This window comes from Pan troglodytes, chromosome 13 (genome assembly GCF_028858775.2).
Source record: "Pan troglodytes isolate AG18354 chromosome 13, NHGRI_mPanTro3-v2.0_pri, whole genome shotgun sequence".
In the NCBI taxonomy this organism is placed as follows: domain Eukaryota; kingdom Metazoa; phylum Chordata; class Mammalia; order Primates; family Hominidae; genus Pan; species Pan troglodytes.
Window position 1 is genome coordinate 93,936,515 of NC_072411.2, and position 11,696 is coordinate 93,948,210.

The following is an 11,696-nucleotide window of genomic DNA, read 5'->3' on the forward strand; positions in this document are numbered from 1 at the left end:
TGAAAAGGGATTATATCTAGGGCTGTGCAAAATTCAAAAGGATCATATCCCTTTGAAAGAGTCCATAGTCCATGAAACAAAAAATTACCTGGGCCACTGGTAAGCCCCAGGTGTGCCAAGATTGCCTTACAGAAATGGAAAGAGTGTGACCCACAAAGTGAGGACATTCAGCTTCACTAGAGCCAGAGGTCAGGAGGGCCCCTTGATGGGTCCAGGCTCCCAGACTCTCAAGGGAGAGGTGGCTGCACTTGCTGGAGTCACTCACTGGAGGCTGGCTCCCTTGGTGCTGCTGGAACAAGGGGTATTGCTTGTGGGCACCAGCCAGGCAGTTCTGCAGGAATAGTTTAGGTTCTCAATTTGAGATGGCCAAAGAGAAGACAGAATTCTTCAGGGGAAGAGCAAGACATGGGAGACAAATACAGAATAAGCCAAGAACTGATCATACAACAGAAACGGAGGAGCGTACAGGGTCTGGGAACCAAGACAGCGGGTCGACATTATCTACCAGCCAGAAGCAAAGGGACTCAGAGGGATCAAGTCCAGCTGCTGGTCTGCCTCTTGACCCTGGATGGGGACTGCAGGAGGAGGATGTGGGCCCATCCTGGGAGGGCTGCGGACCCAGTGGGGCAGACTGGAATGCCTTTTCCTGCTGTTCCCACTACCTGATGCCCTATTACTCCAAAACCACCGAAGTCTAGTGTATGACTTTGAAAGATTGTAATATATGCTCTGGAAAACATTCAGCAGTACAAAAGCCCTCCCTGGGCCCTCCCACCCTCTCATGGTCCACAACTGGTAGAAAGATCCAGAAATCCTTGAGCTCTGGATAGGTCCCTGGTCAGTCCTTGGGGAGCTCAGGTAGCTCAGGTAGCTTGGAAGAATCTGCTCAAGTACGGTTCTTGATGTCTGGGGAATCCTTTTGGGGAAGATCACTTCCAATTCAATAATGAGGTCCCCACGTTTCTCTGGCGTTTTGGGGAGGGGAAGGCCTTCTCCACGAACTTTTCGTCGCATGCCAGGCCTGATGGCATCTTTGAACACGACGGGAATGGTCCTGCCGTCCAGAGTGGGGACGTTCACTGTGTGCCACACAGAGCCTCCGGGAGGCTGATCCTGGAAGGATAAATGACATCAGAACCATCTCTCTTAAAGATATTGTGTGGCTTGTCCTTTAAAACAAAGACGATATCAGCTGGAATGTTGTTGGAGGTCTGGTCTCCTTCTTTGGGGAAGGTGATCTTGGTCCCTTCTTTCCACCCCTTCTTCACTTCGATGGTCAAGATTTTGTCTTCGTTTCGAATGCTCTTTCCGTCGGGGTTTAGCCGCTTGTGGGAGATTTTCATCTTCTTGGTACAACCGCTGTAGATCTCTTCAAGGGAGACTCGAAGGTCGTGGGTGACTGGGGGATCTTGCTTCTTTCGGGTGGGCTCCTGGGCAGGGCGGGAGCGGCCAAAGTTCATGTTGGTGAAGCCACCCATTCCCATAGGGAAGCCAGAGAATGGGTCAGCAATGTCCATGACTTCCTCCCCGTTCCGCTGCCCAAAAAAGGTGTCAAAGGGATTTTTGCCACCGAAGAACTCAGCAAACATGGCAAGAGGGTCTCCATGGAATGTGTAGCTGAAAGAGGTAGCATTGGCACCACCGCCGCTACCGCCACTGGGGCCGCTGCCCTTTAGGGCTTCCTCCCGGTAGCGGTCGAAGATCTCGCGCTTGCGCGGGTCTCTGAGCACCTCATAGGCCTCGGCGATCTCCTTGAACTTCTCCTCGGCGCCGGGCTCCTTGTTCTTGTCTGGGTGGTAGCGCAGCACCTGGCGGCGGTAGGCCCGCTTGATCTCCTCGTCTGACGCGCCGCGGGCCAGGCCCAGCGTCTGGTAGTAGTCTTTGCCCACGGCCCCCGCCTGCAGCCCACTCACCTGCTGTCGCCATCCCCCGGCTCCGCCACCGCCCGGTCCCGGACTCTGTATACCCATCCGGCCAGAAGTGCCTGTTATACAAAGAGATCACATTCTTTCTTTAATGGTTAATGACAGTTACAGGAGTAAAGGAGTGCAGTTGGCTTTTTAACCTTAGTTCTCATTTTAGCTGTGACTGGAGAGAACTGCAGTTTCAAAGTCCTGGGTGAGAATGTCCACAGTGACAATGTCACTAATGCTATAGTCAAATAAGTTGCAACACCATTGCAATCACTTCTTGTCCTGCTTGCAGAGGTTGACATTATAGCTGGGACTTCAGAGGAATCGAAGTTAACTTTGATAGTTGTACATTTTGAATAATATGATTGTCAGGGTCAAACTACCATGCAGCTGTGTAAGCTACACTTTTGTAAATAAAGAAAACGTGGCCAATTCAAACTAAGAATAAGCACCCTATGAATGCTGTTTTAAATCTTTTCTTGCCCTTAGAAGATTCACATTCACAATTCACTTCTCCTTCATGCCACCATCATCTCTTTTCTGCACTGTTCTTGTCTGTCCTCTTGCTGTGGTCTTCTAACTGGACTCTCAGATTCCATGCTTACCGTCTCTTGTCTATCTTTTACACAGCAGTTGTAGTATTCATCTCAAAATGTAGTTAGGTTATGCCACTTCTCTGCTCTAAACCTTCCAGAGTGTTCTTATCTCATCCAAAGGAAATCCCAAATTCTAACTCTGTCAGACAAGCCCTGAGAATGTGGCAGGACACCCTCTGCCTGGGCCAACTCTCTGGTATCCATCTCCTGCCTCCTTCACCTTTGCCCAGCTATCTGGCCTTCTCTTTCTCCACCCATACTAGACAGGTCTTGCCTCAGGGTCTCTGCTTGGATTATAAGTCTCAAAGATACACACTTAATTTACCCTTCACTTACTTTAGGTGTCTGCTCAAAAGTTATCTTACCAGCCAGGTGCAGTGGCTCATGCCTGTAATCACAGGACTTTGGGAAGCCAAGGCAGAAGGATGGCTTGAGCCTAGGAACTTGAGACCAGCTTGGACAACATAGTGAGACCCTGTCTCTACAAAAAATAGAAAAATAAACCAGACGTGGTGGCCCGTGCCTGTAGTCCCAGTTACTCGGGTGGCTGAGGCAGAAGGGAACACCTGAATCTGGGAGGTGGAGGCTGCAGTGAGCCACTATTGTGCCACTGCACTGCACTCCAGCCTGGGCGACAGAGTGAGACCCCATTTCAAAAAACAAAGTTGCTTTATTGAGGAAATTCCTCTGAACACTTCCTATAACCCCTATGCTCCAATACTTACATAATTTTAAACCATGTAATACACTATACTTTTTTTTAATGTTTGTCTTCCCCAGCTAGAATATAACTGTGAGAGTCGACATCTTGTTTTGTTCACTTCTGTCTTCTCAGTGCTCCAGAGTGCCAGACATATATTAAGAGAAGTGCTCAGTTAATATTTGTGAATAGATGATTTTCAAGGATTGTTTGTGCACCTGGTACTCTGGCCATTTACTCACTCTCCTTGGCTCACAAGCACTTTTCTACCTTCTTGCTTTTGTTGAGATCCTTCCTCTGTTCCTTTCTGCTTTCTCAAAGCTGCATGTTCAAGTCTCACCTTTGCTTCAGGTCTCACCTGAAACCTTTCTTCATTCTATTCTCAAAGCTGAACATGTCTCTCCTCTGGTCCCCCCAGAACTATCCATGTTCCCTGTGTCTCTGTCTTGTACTAGAATGATTCCTCTTCATGAACTGGAAGCTTCCAAAGGTGGAACTCTGTCTGATTTATCTTTAGCCCCTGACACCCCCATCTCCACTCTACCTCCCCCCATCCCACAGAATCTACTTCTTGTATACAAAGAAGATACTGAATGAACATTTGGTCAGTAAATATTGCTGAATAGATTTACCTTACTGTGACAATATTGATTTGATGGTGCAGCACTTGGGTAAGAAATGGTAGTAGAGTGCTCTCATAATTCTGTGCTTTTTTTTCCCCACCAAATTTCCCCTGATGACTTTTCAGTTTGGTGTTTTGTGTGTGAGGGGAGTAGAAAAAAAAGTTGCTCCTGGGTGTTACCATTTTGCTTTATATTAATAAGTGCTGAAAGAGAAAACATTCATACAGAAGACAAAATACCTAATAATCAGAATGTCAGGTTGTCTGCCCAGCTGTCTCAATCCAGGTTGGGTTAGTAACTAAGGGAAAGGTTTCTATTACAGAAAATTCTGTTAGCATACTTCACTGCCTGAAAAACTTTTTCCCTACCTTTCTGATGGAACCCTTTCCTATATCCTAGTAGGGAGAATCAAGAGCAAGAAGTAGCTGTGCTTAGAAGTAGATACCTTTTTAAAAATCTGATTTTTCTTAGCATGAGTTTTCAACTCCAAGCTGTCAAGATGCTGCATTAGAGGTTCACAGTGTACTTCTCTGTGGAACAGCTGGTCTAATTGGGCAAGTTTTGCTGTGGTGACATTAGGGCTCATTAGGCTTTCTCTTATCAGTGGTATAAGCTGTGAGATTTCCACCAAGCAGAGGGTTTAGGTTCTAAATGAGAAATATAGATTAGCATTTCACATAATGAAATAATGGACTTTAGTGTTACCTTTCTAGTGACAAAAGCAGGATCTTAAATCCATTGTAGGGTTCCTTGTTTAATCAATAAATAAACGAGAGACACAGAAGATTTATTTCTTCTGTGGCAACAAATACCATCATTTTTCTTAATTATCGTTAGGTTTGCTTTTCCTGCTTTCAGATTCTTTGCAAGTTAAAAACTGCCTACACTAAGAAAGGGACATCAGATCTCTTTTTTTTTCTCCATCTCTTTCATACATATAGAGAGTTTTGCTTTTTTGCTGCGAGTCTTATGTTTCTTAATGAAAACCCAATAAAGTCAAAGGTTTCCCAAGGTTGTCCAGGAGGCCTTAAAGGCCAGAGGATCCAGCTGAGGAGGGAAATATCAAGGCAGATGTAGGAGAGAAAACAAATAGTTTGAACTTTGGATCCACAGATGGTTATGCCTGCCAACTGTTATGAGCCAATGAATATCTGGCCTATCATTTGTCATATTTATTGCAGTACATAATGCTGTAATTTCTCATGGCATGGTTATTTATCTTGCTGTGTTCTCCGAACAGCAAAAATTGCAGCCATGTTGAAGCATATGTATACCTTTTGGGTTTCATCTTTAAATAGCAGTCATGCAAATTGGCACAGGCCTGCCCATCAAAGGACTGGGATTATAAATGTTGCAAAAGCAATGAGTTGTCAGATTATGGAAAATTCTGACAATAATTGAAACTATGCTTCCAGTCTTTTTCCTGTGTGCTTAACTACAGAGATTAAGGGAAACAGAAGCTCTCCCCTGCAGTTTGTTTTCTCTCCAAGGTGCCAGGGTGGCTTCCTAAAGTGGTGGCTGCTAGAGTTGTGAATGCTCTATCTGGAGACCTCTCTGGAGCATGCAGAGACCTGTCCAATTTCACAGTAAGCAAATGGGCTCTGGAAAGAGGGGAGTTTGAGAATGGGAGGAAGAAGGCATGAGGTAAACTCAGTCACTGATTTCTGACAGCAGTCGTGGGGGCACTGTGACATCAAAAGGAGCAGCAGGAACACCTGTCTTTACTGGCACCTCTGCGATTGGCAGTGGTGAGTCGTGAGTAGAGGCCACACGATGCCTTGTGACAGAAGGTGTGACTCACAGGTGGGCAGAGTCTTCAGGGCACTGTTGCTCACCTGGCACATCTCGTTATCCAGGATGATCATTGGGTCCAAATGAGCCTTGGAGTTGGGGCAAATTTGCGTGCACATTGAAGCCTCAGTGGATGGCAGATGTGAAAATGTGGGTGCCTCCCATCCATACTGGATTAGCTGCATTCATTTCCTGGGCTGTAGAAACTCACAATCTGTTGTAGGCCCCTCTGCTGTTGGTGATGAAGGGCCTGTTGGGCATTGAGACTCCTGAGAACACAGGCAACTTCAAATCTCATTTTAGCCATTGGTTTTCCTCACAATGGCTTCAATCAGAAATGTTAACACTTACTATTCCAAAGGGTTCTGAGAGCGCTCTCTTCTTTCTTTCCCTGCAAGGCAATGAAATGGGCCTACAATGTTTAGCAGAAGACAGAAGAGACCCTGACATCATTCTAATTATTATTAGGGCTAACTTTAAAAGTCTGAAGTTTAAGGCATCAAAATCCTTAAGCCCTGGCTTAACCACTTTAGTCTCACCTCTTACCACCTTTCGGTTCCTAGAATGGGTGAGGGTCCCTTCTGCCTCAGGACTCTGCACAGCCAAGACCCTAAAAGGCAAGATAACTCTGGAGAAAAAAGAAGGCTCTAAAAATGTAAACCTGACGGTATAATTCTAAATTGTTCCCTTTCCTCATGAAATAAAAAGAGTGGACTCTATGGAGTCTCTAAAGTTGGCTGAGGACCAACCACTTGGGTTGTCTTAAGTTTAAAAGGCTCTGCTCAAAGAAAGAAAAGATGGGCAGATGACCTAGTACAAACATGAAATACATGCAGGAACCTGCATGAAGAGAGGCAGAAAGGTTAAGACTCAGATAGAACAGAGACTTTTGAAAAAATACCAAAGAGGACAAGAGGCTTTTAAAATTATCTGCAGTGCTTAGTGCTTGTGGCAGTACAAGGTCAATGGACAACAACAAAAAAAGCCACTATTTTGAGTCCTCTTTTGCATCTGTCTCCTAGGTTAGACAGAATGCTTTTAAGACTAGGAAGAGTGGAAGAATAATTGGTAAGGGAACTGGAAGGCCAAGATATGTAAAAAGATCATCAGAGAGCCCTGCTCAGATATTTAAGTCTAGACACGTATGTCCACTTCCTAGGGAGACATGAATCACTCTGGATAGCACTTGAGGGAGCAGAGACATTGGGGGAAATGCAAGCAGCCCTGAATTGAATAAATGTCCCCATTTTCAAGAAAGGAGAGTATATTATTAAACAAATGATTTGTGTACATTTGAAAAGTGAGCAAAATTGGGAATGAGTACTATAGTCACGGAAGAAGGTTGCAGAGCTAAGGGAGCATAGCAGGGAGGCAAAGACAGAACTGGATTTAGTCAAATATGTGATGAGAGCAATGGGAAGGTAACATACACAAACTCTAGGATAGGCCATCTGTGCACAAAGAACAAAAATCCTTAACACGCGGCAGCAATTCAACTGTGGTTTTAGGCCTTGGTGATAGATGAGAGAATTGCGGTTCTCCTGAAGTTCCTCTAAGCAGGCCTCTTCTGCCCCTTTCAATACAGCCAGGCTTTAGAGGTGCTTTTCTAGGATATGACTCTTTACTCTTTGTCCTTCCTTCCTTTGATCATCTCTCACACCCTAACTTGAACTGATAGGTTCAGTAGAAGAGCTATTTACATTGGAAAGGCAATTAAGAATAAATTAGGAAAGGTCTAGTTAGCAGCTGTTGGAAAAGTAGCTGAAAGAAGATTTGATAAATATATGCTTCCTGGTCACCTTGGGCAAGCTAATGACTCTCATCCTTGGTTTCTCCTCTCGGAAATGGGAGCAATAGCTAGGCAGCAATCAGATGTCTCTCACTCCAGGTTCCCTGCCCATACCCTTGCTTTTCTTGGTCTGTTCTTGGGCTTTCTATTAATTTTACTTTTGGTTTATTACCTAGCACATTTCATCAGATTCATAGGTATTTTGTTTCTCGACTACTCTAAATAAACAGCAAAGTCTCTTAAATCAGTGATATGTGACAAGAAAAGAAAATGCAATAGCAATTCAGTCAGAGCATGTTTGGTCTAATTGTCTGCTGTTTAAACTATAGTAAATAATGTCAAGGTGCCCTTCTGTTTGCTGCATCTCCTCATAGCAGCTTATGTCCTATGTGATACAAATGAGAGACAGTGACTGAAAAGGGATGCAGGTTCTAGCAGGAGCTTTGCCACTAATAAGCAATGTGACTTTGGACAAATCTTTTTACATCCTGGCATTGTTTCTTCATCAGCGCAGTAAATGGGTTGATCTATCTTATCTCCCAGGTTCTTTCCAAGTCCAGAATTTTAAAAAGCCCATGATTCAACGCCAAAAACTGTATTATGGGATGAGCTGACAGCATACATAAGTGCAAGTTGATTAGGGAAATGGCATGGAATTATTTTTTAAATTGGCTTTCACAATAATAAATCATGGACTAAAGATACAGAGAAGAGAGATCATTTAATGTAAGTGTTCAAAGAAGCATAGCTTATTTTAAACAATGGTTCAAAATAACCTTTCATTCTTTGCCCTTATATTTTTCCTAATGGATGGCATAAAATGGATACTCAGCTTGAATAGTGGCTTTCATTCAATTTTAAGTCACCCTGTCATGTTGTGTTCTGCTGCTTTCTACGTTAGCTGACATTGCAAGATGTAGCACAATGCAGAATGAAGAGATAGAAATGTGACATGGCATGTCTGAAACAATACTTGCTTTTTGCAGATCAGTTATCATTTAAAGGCTGGTATTTAGAAACATTCTTAGATAATTCAATATCTCTATGTCTCTGGTAGGAAGGATGTCAACCTGAGTTAATTTTTTTGTTTATCAGACATGATAGGACAAGATGACATTAAAATGGTTGAAAGAAGCCATCCAGAATGCATATTAAAATAATCAAGCAAATCTTTAAGGAGCTTAGGAGTTGCTTGGATTGATTTCCTGCAACCACAGAACTAAAGAATAAGTGATAATTGTCACAGACCATTGTCCAGAATAAACCCAGATATTTCCCATTGTTATCCTTCCTCCTGATACGTTACAGTTGGCTGTGACATCACAGTCTTCTGATTTTGATTGAAGTAAAATCTTGTGAAGGAAAAGTGCTCTACAGTGACTGGGGCTTAGTCATTTATTTGTTCCCTGAGTTTACTCAGGCTCACTAATTTGTAGGTACAATAGAGTCACATTATCAGTACTGTTCCAAATTTTGCAGGCTCTCACTGACACCCACTTAAACCATGTCTGTGCTCCCCTGAAATGGTCATTTCAGAGATTCTAACTTATGCCTGTGAGATGTCCAGTTGGTCTTCATGTGGTTGTTCCACTCTCTCAGTCAGGCACTGGAGTCTCCTGGTGGGCACATGAGGGATGTGACAGAGCCCTCTAAGTGGCCAAGCTGCAGGATGGTTTGCAACAAAGTGTGGGATGAGGTCTTTCTCCTGTTTTGTGTGTAAATCTTTTAAGGTATATCAACATTACATTGTTGGTGTCTCTTTCTGTATGGATTTTTAATGAAATAGGACCTTGAGGTTTTACCTGAAGCCGTCTCTTTTCCTGGGTACCAGACGGGCATCCAGCAGGAGAGAATGAGAAGTAAGTGCCAGCTTGGGTTCTTTCATCAGCAACCAAGGCAGTGTTTTGGGGTCATTTTTATCTTTTAGGATGACTTTCTTTGGAAATTTCTTCATTCTCTGAAGCAAATAAACTTTAATCAGGTCTTCCTTACCAGTTTTCCTGAGATGTCCAGATAGAATTTTCTGAAATGCAGTGGCAACATAGCCTCAAGTTGGAATCTCTAAACCTGTTCATTCAACAAACATTTTCTGAGCATAGTTTTTGTGCAAAAGACTCTCTTTGCCTTTTTATTCCTCTTTTTCCTAAATAATTTTTTTTTCTTTGGAACTGGCTTAAGTAAAAGAGTTGACATTTAGGACTTCTCTTAACAGAGACTGTATTAGTCCATTCTCACACTGCTCATAAAGACATAGCTGAGACTGAGTAATTTATAAAGGAAAGATGTTTAGTTGACTCATAGTTCAGCATGACTGGGGAGGCCTCAGGAAACTTACAATCATGGTGGGAAAGGAAGCAAACATGTCCTTCTTCATATGGCAGCAGAAAAGGAGAAGTGCAGAGTGAAGAAAGGGAAGAGCACCTTATAAAATCATCAGATCTCATGAGAACTCTTTCACGATCACAAGAAGAGCATGGGGGAAACCACCCTCATTATTCAATTACTTTTCACTGGGTCCTTCCCATCACATGTGGGGATTATGGGAACTACGGTTCAAGATGAGATTTGGGTAGGGAAACATCCACATCACATCAGAGACTACGAAGACATTTTCAAATAAAGCACAATTAGTAAGGGATGTACTTTTGAAATGTGGGTTTCTACAGCCAGTGCTTTTATTTACACAGAGGGCCATTACTAAATGCTTTGATTTAACTGGCTGATTAGACATCTTTGTAGAGGAAGAGGAATAATTAGAAAACTGCAGAAGTATTTGAACTCTCCAGAAAAAGCCAATGATTGTTCTTTTGTAATTTATTGTTGAAGTAGATCTATGTTTATCCAGGGAAAGCATGTTTGGTTGTTTTTGAATTGCCTAGCATTTTTATTGATATTTATTTTAGAATCAGAATGTTATTATAGTAAATTATTTTTCATATGTATCCCAGTACAAAATTGTTTTATTGCATTGCATATAATCATATTTTGCATGAACGGAGTATGAGATTTACTTAATATTTATTTTTGCCTGCACATTGCTACCAAAAATTACCAGCATTTAAAAAGAGCTTTGTGCTTACAGCCATCCATAAATTGCATGTTAACATTAATGGACTACAATGTTGATTTAGAAATGGCTAAGTACTGACATATTTTATATAATCATTTATATAACATTCTCAATTTCAATAAAGAATGCCTGCTGTCTAATTGTGTCCCTGCAATGTATGGTAGTTCTTCATATTAATGGCAAAATATCGTTGCCCTTCATGTTTGGAAATGATGTTACTGACAAAGATCTGTAGGAATGTATCTACCAGATCAATAGGTGATCAATAGTTTTCTGTACTCCGTGTGGAAAATACCATAGTCACTACAAGCAGAGTCTAAAATTTTTTTTAGCTGTGTCTTAAAGTTGTGGGTTCCATATACAAATTATTGTATGGACTTAAATAATTAATCAAGAAATAGTCTAGTGGATATACATGTACACACAATACCTTGGTTTTTCATCTTAACAGACTTTTGTTCAAAAGGTCATCCCGCTTCTTTTTCTGTGAAGTTCTATAGTCAACTTAAAGCATTGCCTATCTATATCCCAGTCCATGCTTTTGGCAATATCTACTGCAATATGTGAAGACTGAAACAATTAAGAACTACAGTTTATTTCTATATACTTCACCTCTTTCCCTCTCTCAGATTATTTTGGAACAAATCCCAAATCAATTCATCTGCAAATATTCCAGATTGTATCTTAAAATAAGAATTATCTCTCTCTCACTCTGTTTTAAACATAACACAATACAATGATCAAATCTAAAAAAACAATTTAATCATCTTTCTTCTGTATCATCAATACGCATTCAGTGTCTTTGTTTCCTTTCTGGTCTTTTGTGGTCTCCAAGTCACATTTGCCTGCCCCGATGGAAGTCAGCCTGACGGTTCTGTATGAACTCAGGCTCACTCAGTGTCTCATTCAAGCATGCATCCCAAGCCTTTCTGCACCAAGGCAGACAGCACACCACTGGGCCAAACTACAATGCATCCAAAAAGTGAGGGGATAAAAGCCCAAGGATAACACTGACCTAATGGGGACAGGAGCCTGTAGAGCAGGGTTCCAGCCTCCTGTCCTTCGAATAGACAATTCCTGGCAGACTGCCGCATGCTTCTCGGAGGTCCAGCAAAATCAGCCCCCTGTGCCTATAGTGGCAACCTCCCTAATGCACCTCTGTTGGCTTTTCCTCCTTTCCAGTAAGATTTTCCTTATTCCCATGGTTCTCTTTC

General features: G+C 42.4%; 1 protein-coding gene across 1 annotated transcript; it reads right to left on the reverse strand.

Moving 5' to 3' along the window:
- Window positions 1-443: 443 nt before the first annotated feature.
- On the reverse strand, window positions 444-1,985 carry LOC100608034 (dnaJ homolog subfamily B member 1-like). The gene is given in 2 exon segments (XM_063790635.1): window positions 444-1,085; window positions 1,088-1,985. Coding segments are annotated over 2 exon segments (1,467 nt in total). The 5' UTR covers window positions 1,971-1,985; the 3' UTR covers window positions 444-501.
- Between the last annotated feature and the right edge of the window lie 9,711 nt (window positions 1,986-11,696).